The sequence below is a fragment of the Carassius gibelio genome, chromosome B1, assembly GCF_023724105.1.
Source record: "Carassius gibelio isolate Cgi1373 ecotype wild population from Czech Republic chromosome B1, carGib1.2-hapl.c, whole genome shotgun sequence".
NCBI classification, from domain to species: domain Eukaryota; kingdom Metazoa; phylum Chordata; class Actinopteri; order Cypriniformes; family Cyprinidae; genus Carassius; species Carassius gibelio.
In genome coordinates, this window is record NC_068396.1 from 31,435,923 (window position 1) to 31,456,148 (window position 20,226).

Here is a 20,226-nt window from a genome sequence, read left to right on the forward strand (position 1 = left end):
ACGTTCGGCCTGCTGGGCCACAGCCGATGTACGGCAGAGAGTTCATCAGGGCGGTCATCTTCACCTGCGGAGGCTCGCGGTGGAGGAGGTCTCTGGATGTTTCAGGTATGACACAGACATAAGCAAAAAACTACAGGAGTTGTGTTTACTGTATATTCGTTTATTCCAATACAATACACACACATTTAGAGGAACCCAATTTTCCTTTCATGGCTTCAATACAACACACATTTATAAACAACATTTATTAATTGTACTTTTGCATATAGCTTTAAGTTATTTTGACACAATAATAACTAAATTACTATTAGGCTACAACAGTAAAAACATACATTAGTGTATATATATATATATATATATATATATATATATATATATATATATAATTAAATCAAATATATATTTTTTATTTAATAATTTATTAAACATACATATTTATTTAATAATAATAATATTAATAATAATTATTATTATTGATAATAGCCATACATTTAGAGCGCAAATTAAACACATGGCGTTTAATTATTTTTATTTATATTATTATTGATAATACACATAGAACTACATGTTCTTAAAAAAAGGAATTAAAAATTCACCTTTTTTAAAAATAAATAAAAAACTAAATAATATATATAAAAAACAACAACTATACAATAACTAAATGATCTTTAGACAATAAAAACATACTATTTATTTAATAATAATAATTACGTAATTAAATTGTTATTCATTACATTGTAATTTATTTTAATGTTGTATATACACATATATGTGTACATATATATAATAAATAAAACCATCTTAATATAATTATTAATAATGTGTGTGTGTGTGTGTGTGTGTGTGTGTACAATTATCTGACTGACATGATGCTGCTGGTTGGCAGGGTGTTGCTATGCAGTTTCTAGGTTGTTTGGGGTGGTGGGTAGGTCTGTCATATTTTGGTCTCTGTGGCTGAGGTTTATCATTCAGTGTACATTTGTGGGGATTCTCGCCCATTTGATCATCTACCAGGTGACAAATCACAAGTCTGACCACTTAGTAAAATAACAGCCACCCATCTTCAACGAGACCCAGAGGATCCATTCACTTGCGTGAGCAGAGACGTGCTGTGGTTTGAATCACTCACAGTTACAGTGTGTGACGCATCTGTGTGGTGCTGTTCTCTGATCAGGTGACCTCTCCAGTGATCTGCTCTCCGTTCAGGACCCCATCGTCCCTGGACTGTCATACAGACCCCGTCCTGACGCAGAGGCCCATGTCTGGACGGGAGAGGGCCCGGAGGACCCTGTGTTCATCTCAGAGGAAGTGCTGGAGGCCTCGCCCTCGTCAGACAGATTCTCTTGTGTGGTTACTGATTTAATAACTGCACATTTGAATAAAGGTTTGATTGCGATAGAGTTTGGGGTCACATGGTTATTCAAATTATTTTAATATAAAGTTTACAGATTCTAAACAAACCTCCCTTGTTCACAAATTGCACCCTGCATGCAAATATGTATGAATATGGTAATAATCACAAATTATTGTGGTATATCAACATCCCATAGTATGAGTGTTGGGGAGTAAGTAGTCACATGCAACTGAAATGTTATGCAATATATTGCAATATATTGAATGCAATTGTAATTTAATTACAAAATAAATGTAACTGTATGATTACAAAGTGGAGTTACATCTGGAATTAACACACACACACAGAGAGAGATTTAATAGATTTTCTTCCTAAATTGCTGTAAAATATGAGACACAAATGCTTCAGGAGTTTAGGACACAGAATAGGACACATGTTTATTCAATAAATGTTTTATTTCTTATTTGATAGGTTTATGTAAATGCTTTCGAAGGCATTTTTAGTTGTCAGTGTTTCCTGTCATTATGCAAAGATTACTACATTTAAATAGGTTGACTTATAAGTAACCAGCGCTGCAGAGCTCCATCTGATGACGCTTCGAGGGAGGCTCGTGCACCTGAGTGACCCGTTACTGTGTCTCCATCTACAGGTCACAGTGTGCATTACATACTCTGAAATTAAGTTATATCTATCATAAACCTTCGTTCATTGAATATAGAGGGCACATAATATGTGTTAGTCAATATGTCTAGATTTTTCTTTAAATAAAACCCTAAGGTCAGTATTAGAGTTTCATATCGTTTTTTGTTAATGAGACATGACGTCACCGTCACGGTACGGAAGCCGCTCAGATTCACACCGCGCGATTAACGCGTCCGCCATGCATCAGGCGCCGCCGGTGAGAGAAGAATAACAGCAAAGACGCCGATTAAATCCCACAGAAATCCCGCAGAATCCCGCGGCGAGCCATCCGTTACCGCGAACCGACGGCTATCAGCGCTTGAGAGATACACCCAGACACAAACACACAGAGTGAGACAGACAGTGACTGAAGGTGAGAGCGTTTGGCGGGTTAGCACCGCAGCTAACGGCTACACAAGCGTCTGTGTGTGTGTTCATTCAGCGTCATTATACACTCAACACGCACATATAACGGGTTTAATGCGTTTTATTTAATGTGTGATCGGTTAACTCATCTGATGTGAGCTGGGGAACTGGGTTAAACCAGTCTGCATAAACACACACACGGCCTACACACACAGAGATTATACATAACACCACACACTCACAAATACATGTACACACACACACACACACACACACACACATCTTCACACCGTGCTCAAACGTACACACTACTCAGTCAAATGTGTGTATATTTATAATATTTTATGTGTATATGTGTAACCACAGGACCACAAAACCCATCACATTTTCAAAACTGAGATTTATACATCATCTGAAAGCAGAATAAATAAATAATAAATATTATTAGTATAATATTTTTAGGATTATGAAAGGACAATCATTTTTTGAGAGACAGCTATATAAAAACATAAGGGTGCAAAAAAAAAAAGAGAAAATCTTGAGAAAATCACCTTTAAAGTTGCCCAAATTAAGTCTTTAGCTATGCATATTACAAATCAAAAATTATGTTTTGATATATTTAAAGTAGGAAATTTACAAAATACCTTCTCGGAACCTGGTCTTTATTTAATAATTGAGCGATTTTTGGCATTAAAGATAAATCTATAATTTTGACCCATACAATGTATTGTTGACTATTTCTACAAATATATCTGTGCTTCTTAAGACTGGTTTTGTGTTCCAGGGTCACATATGTATGCACACATATCAATTTAACTAACTCTATGTGTATATATATATTGCTAGATATGTCGATAACTCACATGGATAGTATTTATACAAACTCACTTATGGACTAAAAAATAAGTACACATACTTTGTAACTTTGTAAAGTTTTAGTCATTTGAATTTGAGAGATTTTGTAATATTCCCGTGCTATTTCTATGTGTGATATAATGTTCAAACGATTAAATGTTCTTTCATTAAAACAGTTTAAATCATGCTGGTGAACAGGTTTTCAGGTTTGGTTGGTGCTGACATCGTCAAATTACTTTAAAATGTTGTGTAGAAGAAAAGGTAGCATGTGCAATGAAACAATTAATGTTGAATGAAACCCAAGCATCTTTCTGAGCCACTGAAGAAATACACATTTTCACACACACGGCCCACACGTACGTCAGACGCTCACACATTCACACTCTCGTCTGCCTCGATGCCACTAAAGCAGATCAGATGAAGCTGGCGTCCAGGTGCTCGCGCTGGATTAGCCTGGCTTCAGCCGCTAAACGTGTTTTAAACCGGGGATTTGTTCTGAATGCATGTGTCTGTGGATGAGAGTTATGTGTGTCATTCAGTTTGTTCTTCCTAAAAGTGTGACAAGAAAGCAGTGATGGCCAGGAGGGCGTGTGTGTGGTGATGTACTGCACTCACTTGTCCTCTCTCTCTCTCTGTGTGTGTGTGTGTGTGTGTGTGTGTCAGGATGGAGTGGCAGCCGGATGAACAGGGTTTACAGCAGGTGCTACAGCTGCTGAAGGACTCTCAGTCTCCAGATACGGCCACACAGAGAGCCGTCCAAGAGGTATATTACACTATCATTATCATCGCTTATTTCTTTAACACTTATTTATCCAGGTTACCACACAAATATACTGTAGTGTTTTTAGTGTCTGTGTTGGTGGTTTTTATTTGGTAAGCTGTAGTGAAGGGTCATACGCTCGAGTATGATTTCTGTTTTGTTTAAAATTAATTTAAGACTTTTATTTAGCATGTAAACATAAAAAAAGTGACGGTAAAGATGTTAATGTTCATCAAAGAATGCTGAAAAAAGCCATATCGCATTTTCCACAAAAAAAATATGATGAAGCAGCCCAACTGTTTTTTTTTTTTCACATTTACAATAAGCATAAATGTTTCTTTCAGTAGCAAATCATCATATTATACTGATTTCTGAAGGATCATGTGACCCTGAAGACTGGAGTAATTATGCTTAAAAATTCAGCTTTGATCACAGGAATAAATTATATTTTAAAATATGATGATAATTGTAAAATGGTTGCGTTAAAATATTTTACAATATTAGTGTTTTTGATTTAAATGCAGACTTGATGAGCAGAAGATACTTTTACTATAGTACTATAAAGATATACAAATTTATTGTAACTTACAGCAGTATTTACCACAATATTTGTTCCCTAAAACATTTTAAAACCTAAAATGCGATGCAGAGGATTGTAAATCTGAAGATGATTTGTTTAATCAGAGTTTTGGAAGTGATTTATTGATTTAATCTGACTGACTCATTCAAGAAAATGAATCAAACTTCATCATCTAATCTACTTGCATAGTTTATAGGCAACATAATAGTGTTTCTGAAGGGTATTCAAATTACTAAATGATCTTTATTAAAGGTCTCTGATTTTACCCTGATGTGTTCCTGACTCTCTCATTAGAAACTGGAGCAGCTGAATCAGTATCCTGACTTCAACAACTATCTCATCTTCGTCCTCACCAGTCTCAAATCTGAAGGTCTGTAGTATCCCATCACGAGCAGTGCGTCTCACGCTCTCCTGTCTCTCGTCTGAAGGCACGTCTCTGTGTATCTCTGCAGACGAGCCGACCCGTTCTCTGAGCGGCCTGATCCTCAAGAACAACGTGAAGGCTCACTACCAGAACTTCCCTCCGACCGTGGCCGACTTCATCAAGAGAGAGTGTCTGAACAACATCGGAGACCCGTCGCCGCTCATCCGCGCCACCATCGGTCAGTCTGAACCCGGGGTTGAGCGGGGCACACCGTAATAATAGATGTGGAGCGATCCTCTACAGAGCTCTGATTTAGATGCTTTGAGCTGATTATAAAGTCACAGAAGTCTCCATGGTCTCATTCAGCTGTGTGTTGTGTTTGTGTTTGTGTTTGCAGGTATTCTCATCACTACTATCGCGTCTAAAGGGGAGCTGCAGACATGGCCTGAACTGCTGCCTCAACTCTGCAACCTCCTCAACTCGGAGGATTACAACACCTGCGAGGTACAACACACGCTCAACTCTGAGGACGCTTTAACCACGCTCACACTGCTGACCCAACACCCATTTTAAAAAGAATATTGAATCATTTCTTTAATATGCACCAATATAACAATAATAAAAAAGGAATAAAATACAGTGTAATCTCCATATTCTGTTGAATAACATCATGATACTTTAACTTTGAATACAGTGTGCGTACTGATTTCAGTATTTTCTAGGGATGTAACAATATCAAATTCTCATGATACGATAATATGTCGGTATGAAGTCCACGGTACGGTATTTGTTGCAATGTATATATAAAAAAAAAGACAAATGAAGAAAATTTGGTACATTTTAAAGTTAAATTCTTCTATCGAATGCACTCTGAGAGTTCAGAATTAAGAGCACAACTCATGTTCTTAAGAAAACGTAAGTCAGGAGAAGTCATTGAATTGACTTGTTCCTAACTTCAAAGTGTACTCAATCCTCTTAATTTGTGGTGTACTGAGTCTAAATTACATCCTCACTGGTGTTTTAGGAAGACAGACAAATCGGCTTGTATTAATAATAACAACAGTTTGATCTTACTGTTATTCTTATGACAGCAATAGCCAAACATTGTAAAATAATTGCACTTGAAAATGAGTTTTCATTGGTAAATTATTTTAGACTACAGTAGAGAAATTACAATACTAGTTGATATCAGAATCAGAATGAGTTTTATTGTCAGGTATGTTCACTCAAAGGAGGAATTTGTTTTTCGTGACAGAAGCTCCGCAGTGCAACAGAATGACAGCGACAGAACAAAAAACACTAAGGAATAAAAAATACTAAAAAAATACAAATAGTTAGGTAAGGATTGACGATATGCAAATTGACAATGTATGGCAGGTATATTACAATGAGCATTATGTATGCACAGGTATATTATGTGCAAAAAATGTAAGTGTATGCTCAGTATGTGTGTTAGATAAATAAGTGTATGTGTATATAAATATAAATAGTGTAGTGTGTTCCACAGTTATTATCAGCTAATTATCATACAGGTAATTACAGGTGTGTGATTTTAAGACACATTTAAGATACATTCATGGTGGGCCGCCACAAATAAATCAATGTATGGGAAACACTGGTAATTTATTTCAAAATATCAGAATCATATCACAGTTATTGAAAAAAAAAAATAGCGATTTATTAACTGAATTTTCTTAATAAAATAAATTACTAATCTTAGGTTTTTTTGATCAACCTTAACAAAACTAGTGAACTTGTATAGTCTCTGGACTACCTAGATCAATAATTATCCATGTAGTATTATTTAGATGGTTATAAAATCTCACTTAAACGATGGGCGTGACCAAACATACTACAAATTCCCAAGCCAATCTTCATGAAATTATCATTGCACTCTAACAGTTGTTTCAGTCTGTACTAATATTCTTCCTCTAACTATTATAAACCCATAATGCAGTGTGTTTTCTGACAGAAATGAGTGTGTGTGTGTGTGTACAGGGTTCTTTCGGTGCGCTGCAGAAGATCTGTGAGGACTCGTCTGAACTGCTGGACAGTGACGCTCTGAATCGACCCCTCAACATCATGATCCCCAAATTCCTGCAGTTCTTCAAACACTGCAGCCCCAAGATCAGGTGAAGAACCACACACACACTGATGCACTGTCTGTGTTTGATAATGAGTAACATCGTATTGATTCACTCTCTCTGTAGGTCTCATGCCATAGCGTGTGTGAATCAGTTCATTATTGGCAGGGCTCAGGCTCTCATGGACAACATCGACACATTCATAGAGGTGAGCTGACCTCCAGCAAACAGTGATTAATTGTGTGCACTAATTGCAACTTTAAATTTGTGAGCATTAAATTGCACAGTATAGTGCACAGTTCTTTTAAATATAATTCTGTTTTCTAATATTTTTTAATACGATTCAAAGCTATGTTTTTTTTATTTAGTTTAGTGATAGTTGTTCATGAGTCCCTTGTTTGTCCTGAACAGTGAAACTGTCTGCTGTTCTTCAGATACATCCTTCAGCTCCCACAAATTATTTGGTTTTCCTCCATCTTTTGTGTATTTGAACCCTTTTCAACAATGACTGTATGATTTTGAGATCCATCTTTTCACACTGAGGACATCCGAGGGACTCATATGCAACTATTACAGAAGCTTTAAACACTCGCTGATGCTCCAGAAGATAAAATTCATTTAGAGCCGGGGGATGAAAACTTTTGAACAGAATGGAGATGTGTACATCTTTCTTATTTTGCCTAAATATCATACTTTTTTTTTTTTCATTTTGCACTACCCTTCAGAGGATACAGAAGGGGTTTCCCAGAAGACAAATAATTAAAATTTACCATGATCTTTAAAATCCAAAAGTTTCCACCCCCCTGGCTCTTAAAGGGGGGGTGAAATGCTCGTTTTCACTCAATATCCTGTTAATCTTCAGTACATATAGAGTAGTACTGCATCCTTCATAAATCCAAAAAGTCTTTAGTTTTATTATATTCATAAGAGAAAGATAGTCTGCACCGATTTTTCCCAGAAAAACACGACCGGCTGGAGGCGTGACGTGTGGGCGGAGCTAAAGAATCACAAGCGCGAATAGGCTTTTGCATTGAGAGCGTTTGGAAGCTGTGACATTACCGTGAGGACAAAACCAACCAAAACAAACCATGGCTTACAGTCAGATTCAGCCGTTTATTTATGATCCAGAATCAGATCCCGAGGCTGAAACTGAACGAGAGCAGCAGCAGCAACGACTCGCTCCGAGCGGGGCTCGAACCCGGGTCTCCGATGGGAGGCGGACGCACTAACAAGGAGGCAGAGATATTTTAAGCAGTTTTACTCACCGCCTGCGGTTCCAACACACGATCGTGACCCTTTTTCCTTGGGATTGCATTATCCTTAAGAAATAAACGATGTGCAAATCTTGCGTCAAACTGGGCCTTGTGAACAAGCATCTTCGAAATGCAGGGAACAAACACAAACACTTGCACAACTTTGTTGATGCTCTGTAAAAATAAACTCCATCCACTGGTCCCTTAACGCTGTTTTTTTTTGGTAATATGTTCAGGGTTGTCTTGCCCTGGCAACCAAAAACACACGTCTTTTGTGACATTTCGCGACGCTCTCGCTCTGATCAGTGTCTGTTGTGCTCTCAGTGCTCTGCTATACGGGAGCGTGCACTCTTCCGGCAGAAGTGCCTCAGGACCCATATAAGGAAATTTCACTCCATCTAACGTCACACAGAGCCATACTCGAAAAAAACTTTCGGAAACTTCTGTCAAACCGGAAGGAGTATTTTTGGAACAGAAATACTCCTTCAAACGTACAACTTAATTTTTGAAACTTTGTCCATGTTTAGCATGGGAATCCAACTCTTTAACAGTGTCAAAAACTCAGTATGCATGAAATAGCATTTCACCCCCCCTTTAAAGCATGGTTTCTCCTTCTGGAGCATCAGTGAGCGTTTGAACCTTCTTTAATAGTTGCATATGAGTCCCTCAAAATCATAGTCATTGTTGGAAAGGGTTCAGATGCACAAACACCCCCCCCCCCCCAACCAAACTTAGCCAAATCACGCTTGTAGTTTTTTCATGAAAGCAAACTTTTCAGCAGCCTAGTATGTCATGAACACAACTACAATCCGGCTCACGATGCCCCATGCATTTGTAGTTCCTTCAGTGGTGAAGGCTCAGCTCATCTGTACTGTGTGTGCTTTGTTTTCAGTCTCTGTTTGCGTTGGCGGGTGATGAAGACTGCGAGGTGAGGAAGAACGTGTGCAGAGCTCTGGTCATGCTGTTGGAGGTCCGGATCGACCGCCTGATTCCACACATGCACAGCATCATTCAGGTGAGACCAGCACCAACATCTGATGTCTTGCTGTCATTTCAAGGTATTTTAGGAGCTTCATATCAGTCCTGTGTCTGTTTCTGCAGTACATGCTGCAGCGAACGCAGGACGCGGATGAGAACGTGTCGCTGGAGGCCTGTGAATTCTGGCTGACTCTGGCGGAGCAGCCCATCTGTAAAGAGGCTCTGTCAGGACACCTGGTCCAGTGAGTACTGCAGGCCATCATCACACATCTGAGCATTAACTGAACACACCGATGAAGCCTCTGGCCTAAGAAATCTGATCTGAACTCAGGATGTAGTGAGATGATCTAATGTTGATGTATTTCTCCAGACTCATCCCCATCCTGGTCAACGGAATGAAGTATTCGGAGATCGACATCATTTTACTGAAGGTGAGTCACCATAAGAGTCAGGGATATTAAATCAAATCAATTTTATTGCATTAGTTAAATTTGCATTCACACATTCAATTGTTTCACAAGCATTTGATTCCGAATCATTAAAAAAAAAAAAAAAAAAATATATATATATATATAATATATAGCTGTTACTTTAGTGATATTTATATACTATTATACTATTTATTAATATTGTGAATTAGCTTTTATTGTATTTTCAGGTTTAGTTTTGATGTAGCAATTAATTTGTTGAATTTTTCTACTATTTTGCTTTTTTAAATTGTTTGTTTTACTAACTTAGTTCTAGGGGATGCACGATAAATATCGGCTGATATTTAATGCGTATCTTGTCAGTAAAGCCGGTTCTGTAATCAGCAGTAAATCTCTACACGTGCATTATTTTGGCGAGATGCGCATTAAATATCAGCTGATATTTATCGTGCATCCCTATTTATTCACTAATTTGTAACTAATTTTACTGCTCAACTTTCAAAAGTTTTTCTTAAAAAAATAAATAATAATTATATATATTTTTTCTTTTCTATTTTTTCTATTTTTTTGTTTAGTTGTATTGCCATTTTAATTTGAATATTTTTTATACTTCTAGTAATTTTATTTTAGCATTTTCAAATTTTTTTTTTTTACGTAATATTTTAATTTCTGCTATATTTCAGCGACTGATAATTATTTTGAAAAGTTTTGATTTAAGTTGACACACTGATTTGGAATCTTGAATTTAAAGGGTTAGTTCACCCCAAAAATATCTTAATTTGTGTTCTGAACCAGTCTTACCAGTTTGGGACTACATGAGGGTGATTAATGTCAGAATTTTCATTTTGGGGTGAACTATCCTTTTAAAAGAGAATTCTCTCTGCTAATGCTTTAAATTATACAGAGAAGGGTTTCCGACTGATTACTCAAATCAGTAATTCTTTATATTTTTTAACTATTTTTGGAAAGAACCAGCTTGTTTTTTAGGATTTGAACTACACTGGTTGCACTCATACATGTCAGAAGAGCAGTTCAAAAGAGTTAATTGTTTGTTCGTGAATCAGATTACATTGATCGTGTTCATTTTTGCATGCAGCCTGTGAAGACAACTCAATAGAAAGAGATTTCTAGATCTACTTTATTCTTTTTTTGTTGCAAATTGATATTGGAGCTGGAAATTTTAGAAAATCTATTCTGTTCCCCAGTCCTCCTGATTTATAAGCAGTGTGTGCTCAGTACGAGACCAGGTGAATCTGACTGCAGCTGCTCTCTCTCTCTCTCCTTCTCTCTCTCTCTCTCTCTCTCTCTCTCTCTCTGTGTGTGTGTCTCAGGGTGACGTGGAGGAGGACGACAACGTTCCTGACAGCGAGCAGGACATCAAGCCTCGCTTCCACAAGTCACGCACCGTCACGCTGCAGCACGAGGGAGGAGAAGGGGAGGAAGGAGAGGACATCGATGAAGACGAGGATGACGACGACGACACGCTGTCCGACTGGAACCTGCGTGAGTAAACGACCAATCAGAGCGCGCTTGCTGTAAATACTCTCCTGTGTGTATGAAGTGTGTATACTTCTGTGTGTTTGTAGGGAAGTGCTCTGCGGCTGCGCTGGACGTGTTGGCTAACGTCTTTCGGGACGACCTGTTGCCGCACCTGCTGCCGCTGCTGAAGGGTCTGCTGTTCCACCCGGACTGGGTCATCAAGGAGTCTGGGATACTGGTGCTGGGAGCCATCGCCGAAGGTGTGTATACTGAACTCACTTAAAGGGGTAGTTCACCTAAAAATCATGTAGTTCCAGAACCTTAATGCTAGGTGCTCACACGTCCTGTCTCTGTCCGTCAGGCTGCATGCAGGGTATGGTCCCGTACCTCCCCGAGCTCATCCCGCACCTGATCCAGTGTCTGTGTGATAAGAAGGCTCTGGTTCGCTCCATCGCCTGCTGGACGCTCAGCCGCTACGCACACTGGGTGGTGAGCCAGCCGCCGGACGCCCACCTCAAACCGCTCATGACAGAGCTGCTCAAACGCATCCTGGACGGCAACAAGAGGGTGCAGGAGGCCGCCTGCAGGTCAGTGTTCGAGAGGAATCCACATCTGAATTATCTCCCAATGAATCCCAGTTATAAAACAACGGTGTGGTGTTTTTCAGTGCATTCGCGACTCTGGAGGAGGAGGCGTGTACGGAGCTGGTTCCGTACCTCAGTTTCATTCTGGACACTCTGGTGTTTGCGTTCGGGAAATATCAGCACAAGAACCTGCTGATCCTGTACGACGCCATCGGGACCCTGGCAGACTCCGTCGGACATCACCTGAACCAACCGGTAACTACAGCTGCCTAAAGATTTCAGATTTCACTAACAAGACACTTTAATGTTTTCGAGAGTAGTGTTGCATGCTTATGAAAACTGCATTAATTTGAAGAAAAATATCCACATGATCCTTCAGAAATCATTATAATATGCTGATTTACTGCTCCACAAACATTTAATATTATCAATCTTGAGAAACGGTGTACTGCTCAATATTTTTGTGGAAACGATGTTCAATTTCTCTTTAATTCTTTGATGGATAGAAAGTTCAAAAGGGCAGCATTGTTTTGAAGCATTTAGTTTTGTTTGTCACTTTTAGTCACGTTAATTCATCTTTTGAATTGTAGTGTATTTTGTTTTAATGTTTCTAAAAACCACAGATGCAATTAGGGCAACTCAAAGGATAAGATACCTTTTTTTTTTTGTCAAAATATATGCCAAAATGATGGAAATCAGTAATAAGTAGCTGGGTTTCCCTCACCTTGCTTTTTTGCACATTTTGTAGCTTCACAACCGAATCGAGTGATGGAAACACTGAATTTTGAATAAAAATGCCTTAATTCGCAAAAACATTTTTATGCTCGCTTGAGCTGGTTTTTGACTTCGGCTAATCCGAATAATGGGAGACAGAAATGTGTTTTGCGAATAAATTCCTCAAAGCACATCAAAAAAGTCACGTGACTTTGCATGATCGGACGGTAAATCCTAAATAACCAGCAGACTGATCTCATTTCATAGCATCTGAAATGTTGTTATGGTCATTTTGAAATGCCAGTATTTCTGTATAATTGCCTCCCTGAACTGTTAAACCACTGCGTTCCCAAACATCAGCGTCCACCTCCGAAAGCAATGACTGTGTTCATTGTGTTCATCTGTTCGTTCTGAGGTGCAAGTCATTTATTATATAGGAAAATATTATATTCAGTAGCTTCTCCCACTTTTCTTAGTGATGTATAGTGCCAGTTTATCAGGAAGTGTCGGTTTTGTTCTCTTTGACTCGTTTGATGGAAACATGCTAACAAATATTTTGTATTCCGATATAAGTTAGATTCACAACTTGGGATGGAAACCCCTCTAGCCTCTGCTCATCCCTAGCCCTTGACAGCTAGTTTGTAGGTGTAGAGATCAGTGGTCTGACCTTGTTTCGTGTGTGTTTGTGTGAACAGGAATACATCCAGAAACTGATGCCTCCTCTGATCCAGAAGTGGAATGAACTGAAGGACGAGGATAAAGACCTGTTTCCTCTGCTGGAGGTGAGGACTGAAGGAAAGCCTTCATTTCACAGTTTAATTGGACTGTATTTTCATAACACATAATTATATATGGTTTTGATCAAACAGTTGTAATTGAAAGTGAAAATAGACAGTGAATGACTCCTGTCCACTTTGTGTTTGTGTGTGTAGTGTTTGTCGTCTGTGGCTACGGCGTTACAGAGCGGTTTCCTGCCATACTGTGAGCCTGTCTATCAGCGATGTGTTACTCTGGTGCAGAAAACACTGGCACAAGCCATGGTGAGGACACACACTTACTCACACACACACACTTCTGCATGAAGAACATCAGTGAAGCGCACAGTCATTAACCCACTGTGTGTGTGTGTAGATGTACAGCCAGCAGCCGGATCAGTACGAGGCTCCAGATAAGGACTTCATGATCGTGGCTCTGGATCTGCTCAGCGGTCTGGCCGAAGGTCTCGGGGGTCATGTGGACCAGCTGGTTGCCCGCAGCAACATCATGACCCTGCTGTTCCAGTGTATGCAGGTACAATGTGTGAGAGACTTTAACATTTAACTCTATCAAGTATTTACAATGTGATATTTTGTATTAAAAATATAACAACATTTAATGTTTACAATTTTTATTTAATTAAATTTAAAATACAATGAATGTATTGTTTATATTGTAGGTTTTATGTTAATATTAGTGTTTTTTTTATTTGTATTATTGTTATGAAGTTATTTTATTTACTGTTATTATTATAAACGTTATTTATTTACTATATTTATAAAATACACTTATAATGTGTTAAATAGTCATTTTTATATTTTAGGTTTACTATATTTGATTTTTGTAGGTATGTTGTACATTTTTATTATGTCTATTAACGTTAAATTATTTATTATTATTTGAAGTATTTACTACATTATAAAATACATTTGTTTAGTTTATTATTTAGTATTTTTTATTATTTAGTATTTATTTAGTATTTACTATATTACACACCAGTTTTTTTTAATCTTGGTGATAAGTAAATATTATTTAAATATTTTATTTGAATTATTGTTATAAAATTGCTTATCTTATTCTACTCTTGTTTGTAGGACAGTATGCCTGAGGTGAGACAGAGCTCGTTTGCTCTGCTGGGTGATCTGACCAAGGCCTGTTTTCCACACGTCAAACCCTGCATCGGTAAGACGAGCTCATTTGACCTCCATGATACACCCTTAACTTCATGATAAATTCAGATTCATCTCTGAAACTGTGTATGTGTGTCTAGCCGAGTTCATGCCGATCCTGGGGACGAATCTGAACCCCGAGTTCATCTCTGTGTGTAACAACGCAACCTGGGCCATCGGAGAGATCTGCATGCAGATGGGTGAGGATCATCACACTGATTCAGAATCATGTTTGTTTGACGTCATTAGCATTTTTCATATTCGTATTATCTCACTCTGTCACTTCCCTCGAATCGCCACATCATGATAAATGACTTCAATATGACATTTATTACATTTATGTCCAAGAATACATGAAACGGATCTGAGTCCGGTTGAACTGACCTGTCTCTGACCTGACTGTGTTGTGGTAGGTGTGGAGATGCAGCCGTATGTGGCTCTGGTTCTTCCTCATCTGGTGGAGATCATTAACAGGCCCAACACTCCCAAAACCCTGCTGGAGAACACTGGTACGACCTCTGACCACACATCAACATTTACAAGTCTCCAGACTGTGACCTAATGGTTGCATTTTATGACTATTTTTTCTGCGGATGTGACAGATTTTTGTGTTTTTATTGATTTGTGTCACACTTGCGCAACCACTGCATTGTCCAACTCATAAGCTCTGCCATTTCTGTTGCATTTGAGAGCGAAACTAAATCGCACTGTTTCAGCTGCGCAGCCCTAAACTGTTTATCAGCTCTAATTGCGATGCAAAAAAACTTGTCTGAGCTCAGAACAGCTTTACTCGGGAGTTGATTTTGCGACACTGTTACACAGATGCAACAGTGCTGTGAGATCCAGGGAGAAGTGTTTGAATTTGCTGCACAATGATAAGGTTACTGTGCGATCTAGTGAGAATCATTCAAATCTGCACAGAAATCTGTTATAAACAGAACTGACAACGTCTCCAGAAGCAGTAACGCTAACTATAACCATAGGGTTGTGGTAGAAATAGTCAAATGCATTACATCATTCATTTTGAAAGAGAAATTCAAGCACTTTTCAGTGACTTTCAAGCATTTCACACAGCTATTTCCAGCACTTTAAAGCTCTAAGATGATCCAGTTTGAATGTTATTTTTAATTGGATGAACACTTAGGAGTTTTTTTTTTAAATGCATCAAATCACAATTATATTTAGAGCGCAACAGACAAGCATTTATTAGTCATTAGTTTTTACTTTTTTCCACTATATTTTGAAATGATAAAATATCAAATCATCAAAAAAGATTTTTGTGTGTGTATGAAGTCACAAACTTTTCTTCGATTTGTCATTAAATCAGGTATAATTATTGAAGTTGGTCATTTCCATATGCTAGAAAAATAATGGTACATTTAATAGGAGTGGATGTATATATTTTCTGTATATAAAAAGTATATTTTGCACATATTACTGTTGTTATTAGTGGTGCTTGTGCTAGTCTGGAGCCCTGATTTACCTTTCTCACACACAAACAATCAAACCTTAACTCCTCCCACTTCTCCTTACAGCCATCACGATTGGTCGCCTGGGTTACGTCTGTCCACAGGAAGTGGCTCCCATGTTGCAACAGTTCATCAGACCCTGGTGAGTCAAAACATCTAGACTTCAAATAGGCATACTAGAGTGATTTCTGAAGGATCATGTGACACTGAAGACTGGAGTAATGATGCTGAAAATACAGCTGTACATCACAGGAATAAATTACATTTTACTGTATATTCAAACAGAAATCAGTTATTTTAAATTGTAATAATATTTCACGATATCACTGATTTTTACAGAGTTTTTGATCAAATAGAGACTGGTTTCAAAAACCTAAAAAATATTACTGGCACCAAACTTTTGCCAATAAGAATTTGTAATGTTTCCATTTTCAGCTAATATTTAACTGATGGTTTTTATTTTTGCAGGTGCACGTCGTTACGAAACATCAGAGATAATGAGGAGAAGGACTCGGCCTTCAGAGGCATCTGTGTGATGATTGGTGTGAATCCTGGCGGTGTGGTCCAGGTCAGTTCTGATATATTCTGACTCTGTTGTGATTGACCGTGATGTTCGTCTCTCCTCCATCACTCATTTCCTTTCACCCGTCTCTCTCCTTCAGGACTTCATCTTCTTCTGTGATGCGGTGGCCTCCTGGGTCAGCCCTAAAGATGACCTGAGGGACATGTTCTACAAGGTCAGATGAGCGTTCAGATGTGTTACATCACATTACGCCTGTATATAGCGGTGAAATTAAGAAGATTGATGTTTGATGAATGAGATTTTGTGTCTCTGTGTAGATCCTACATGGTTTCAAGGACCAGGTCGGTGAGGAGAACTGGCAGCAGTTCTCAGAGCAGTTCCCGCCCATCCTGAAGGAACGCCTGTCTGCATGCTATGGCGTGTAGCCCCGCCCCTCTGCTTCACACACAGCACATGCTGTCAGGTTAGTGATGACCACTGATGTCTTGTGATGGTATAATGTGCTGGGACAAAGAATCACTGTCCTAGCTGTTTCTACTCAACTGCAGTATATGGCAGATCATTTGAGCTCAGCTGCTAACGTTACTCTTGAGTCGTGCATCCCACCCCTCTTCGTTTGCATAGTTTAATACTAATCAATATACCTGAGATTATATATATATTATAAATTACACTATGCATGTCATTACATTTACCCATCTAAATTGTCCCAAATATTCATAAAGTTTACATTTGTTTAATATTAGCGCGCACATTTTTCTTAAAGGGCCGATTATTTATTTATTAGATGTGCAGAACAAGAAAATTTCAGTCTGTACATCACTATGAGATAATATTGCATCTAAAATAGAAATATAAAAATGCTAAAAGATGAAATATTAAAGTTTTAATATCGGTAAAAACAAATTAATTATCGGTCAAACCGATTACTGTTGTCAAAAAATTGACTGTTTTTGCATTTTTTGCCCATGCCACTTAATAGCAATATCAAAGAACTTAATAAACATAAGTATTTGTGTTAAAAGTAAATTATCTGTCAAACTGACAGACAAAAAATAAAAAATACTTATATATCATGGTCCAGCATCATTGACAGTTGCTGCTTATGTTGCCTTTATTTGTCCATAGTCGATTATGGAATATTAAAGAACTTATAAACGATTAGGTATAAAAGTGCTTGCATTCAAAATGTTGTCAAATTGATAACGCATTAAATAAATGTGAATATCGGTAAAAATAGTATTATTGATCAGGCAGATTACTGGTCTGCTTATGCTTCCCACAGTCACAAAAGTGATATTGAAGAATTTAATAAAGATCAAGGAATAGAAGAAAAATATTGGTCAAAAAAATTGCTCTTATTTGTCTCTCTTTTTCTTTCAGTTGAACCTTTAGGAGGGGGGAACTCATCCATCTGTGTATTGCACTGCCCTGATCGTGGGGGAGAGGGACGCGATTGGCCGCTCCGCCTGACGGACAGATCCCACGCCCTTTGTGTGTCCATGAGGGTGGGTGGGTGGGTGGGAGGGGGGAGGGGACTCCTCTAGTTAACTGCAGAATGCACCCAATCACGGGGAATAAACCTAAAAACGTAGGGAAGACGAGAGATAGCGTAACCGAGGGAGAGCGTAAGGGAGGTGGTAGGTTAAACGGGAGGGAGGTATAGACAGTTATATGGGAATAATCGCTAAAAAGATTAAGATTAGGGAGGGAAGCTAGACAGCAACTGTTATACAACTTTTTTTAAATCTCAAGTTAATCCCAGGCATAAGAATCAAATGCATTCACACGCAGACTGACCATAGAGACACTTGCACATAAAGTTGCAATAACTACGAGCGGCCAGCGCCGCCGTAGCATTAGCATATTCAGACTTTAACACTGAGACTCTTTAGGAAAGACTAGAATCGTTTTTTCATTTTTTAATAATTACTATTGATGAAACGGGAACAATCTCGGCTTTAAAAAAAGATGGTTAGCGCGCTATCGCGAATTTGTGTTTTTGATCGTTAGTAAGGGAGCATCTATGAATTCAGTTTTCATCATCATCATCATCATCAGCTTTGTCGTCGTTGTTCTGTCCGATTGTCGTCACGATTCCCTGCTTGCGTCTCTTATGCCGAATCGTTTATTTTCAGAAGTTTCTTCAATTTTTGCGTAGTTGGCTTGTAGTTTTTTCCTGGGCTTGGTCAGTGTTCGCTGTTAAAAAAAAAACTCATTGTAGTTTACAGATTTCAATCACACCGTAGTTTAATCTTCGTCGTGATTTCGAGAGATTCGGTCTCGTCGCGAAGGAGCTGGAACGGAAACTCCAAAATATAACGATCATGACTTGCGTTATGTATGTGTTCGGTTGTGTGTGTGTGATTTGTTTAACGGTAGCTGTGTTGGGAGCTTTTAAGTGTGTTTTGTTAGTGTCATTGCCATGTATTTTTTTCGTAATTCGCATTTCGTATGTGTATTCTCGCGTTAATAGGTTGTTAATTGTTTAAAGGTACCTTACACTTGACTCCTGGACCCCTATTGACCTGTAAACTGTGACCAACGATGTGTGCGCGCTTGTGAGTGTGTGTATGAATGTATTTGTACCGATAAATATTGATGCCATATTGATATTTGGTATTTAGTGATTCAATCAGATTATCCAACAAAATACAACTATATCAAATATAGTTTTACAACAACAAGGTAAATTTTTTTTTTAGTTTGTTCTTTTTTTATGTTTTGCTGCTATTGCTAATTTTTGGATACTTTGATGAATAGAACCAAATTCACAACATTTAAATTCTGTCCGAGCAAAATGCGTAATTTAAATTTGGATTATCGCTTGTCATGCACTTTTTGTTTTGCTATTTTTATGATTTTATTTTATTTTTTGTAAGGAATTTGCTGGTAAATTTACTGATAAAACCGTTGGATTCATCATGCGTCTTGTTTTTTCTTGTGACAATATTTGTTGGTTGGATGATTTGAAATAAGAGCGAGCTGAAAGTAATGACAGGAAGTGATGATTGGAAGGATGGCGAGGCGGAGAACGATTGCTGCGTGTGGAAATCTGCACTGAGACTCTGAAAGAAAAACAATCACATTTCTCTCTTTACCTTGCCAGGAAAAATAAAATGATTTTTTACCAAGCTGAAGAACTCTGTGTGCACTTGATTTTTCTCTCTCTCATTTTTTTATTTTAATTATAAAAGTAAAGTTTTCAAGACAATCCTAAAAACTATAACCAAAAGTGGAGTGTTGTGGCTTTTAATCTGTTAGTTTTAATCTCATCTGTATGTTATTGTACTCCTAATCATTGACTAAAACTAAGTTTTTCGCTTCCTAAAGAACACAACTGAATCGTCAGTTTATGTAAATCCCCTCTAGAATGAGAATGAGCCCCACTCCTTTAATAAAATATAGCTTTTTTGACGGTTAATTAGACCTGTTGTGTACATGTTAAGGATTTAGATGGTAGCTGGTGCTTGAATATTCATGGAGACATAACAGCAAGAAATTTTCAATGGAAATCTTTGGGATGTTGATCATCGGTTACGGGAAAACCAAAAGCAACACCCATCAGAACAGGCTGGAGGTCTGTGCCAGGAAATTTTGGATTCGAGTTCGGGATTTAAAGATCCCCAAGCCATAATGATTTCCAGCAAACTCCAGTGATTTGTGCCTTGAAGCATCTAAATAAGTCCAGGCTGTTCGTCCTAATCAGAATCAAGTGCTTATCTTGTCTTTTGTCCTGATGAGCGGTTTCAGATCTAAAATGCAGATTACAGCAGGAAGTTCCTGTAGATTTGAGGATGTACTTCAGTGTCTCTCTTTGTCCAAGTGT

At 38.1% G+C, this 20,226-nt stretch overlaps 2 protein-coding genes across 3 annotated transcripts; both read left to right on the forward strand.

The window, feature by feature from the left end:
- Positions 1 to 25: 25 nt before the first annotated feature.
- LOC127948382 (relaxin-3-like) lies at positions 26 to 2,358 on the forward strand. The gene is made up of 3 exons (XM_052544811.1): positions 26 to 105; positions 1,175 to 1,350; positions 2,296 to 2,358. The coding sequence occupies exons 1-3, from the start codon at positions 27 to 29 to the stop codon at positions 2,356 to 2,358; spliced, it is 318 nt and encodes a 105-aa protein (XP_052400771.1). The 5' UTR covers position 26.
- LOC127948950 (transportin-2) lies at positions 2,190 to 19,540 on the forward strand. Of its 2 annotated transcripts, none has more exons than XM_052545830.1 (25): positions 2,190 to 2,408; positions 3,920 to 4,019; positions 4,891 to 4,966; positions 5,049 to 5,198; positions 5,358 to 5,464; positions 6,959 to 7,092; positions 7,171 to 7,252; positions 9,190 to 9,312; positions 9,399 to 9,517; positions 9,646 to 9,706; positions 11,035 to 11,206; positions 11,290 to 11,442; positions 11,544 to 11,769; positions 11,850 to 12,021; positions 13,176 to 13,262; positions 13,413 to 13,520; positions 13,612 to 13,779; positions 14,331 to 14,418; positions 14,507 to 14,605; positions 14,819 to 14,914; positions 15,941 to 16,016; positions 16,343 to 16,442; positions 16,537 to 16,611; positions 16,715 to 16,860; positions 17,781 to 19,540. In XM_052545830.1, the coding sequence occupies exons 2-24, from the start codon at positions 3,921 to 3,923 to the stop codon at positions 16,820 to 16,822; spliced, it is 2,679 nt and encodes an 892-aa protein (XP_052401790.1). In that variant the 5' UTR covers positions 2,190 to 2,408; position 3,920; the 3' UTR covers positions 16,823 to 16,860; positions 17,781 to 19,540. The 2 variants fall into 2 exon arrangements, with proteins under 2 accessions (XP_052401790.1, XP_052401791.1); XM_052545831.1 differs by having other exon boundaries at positions 2,191 to 2,408; positions 13,612 to 13,770.
- The last annotated feature ends 686 nt before the right edge of the window (positions 19,541 to 20,226 follow it).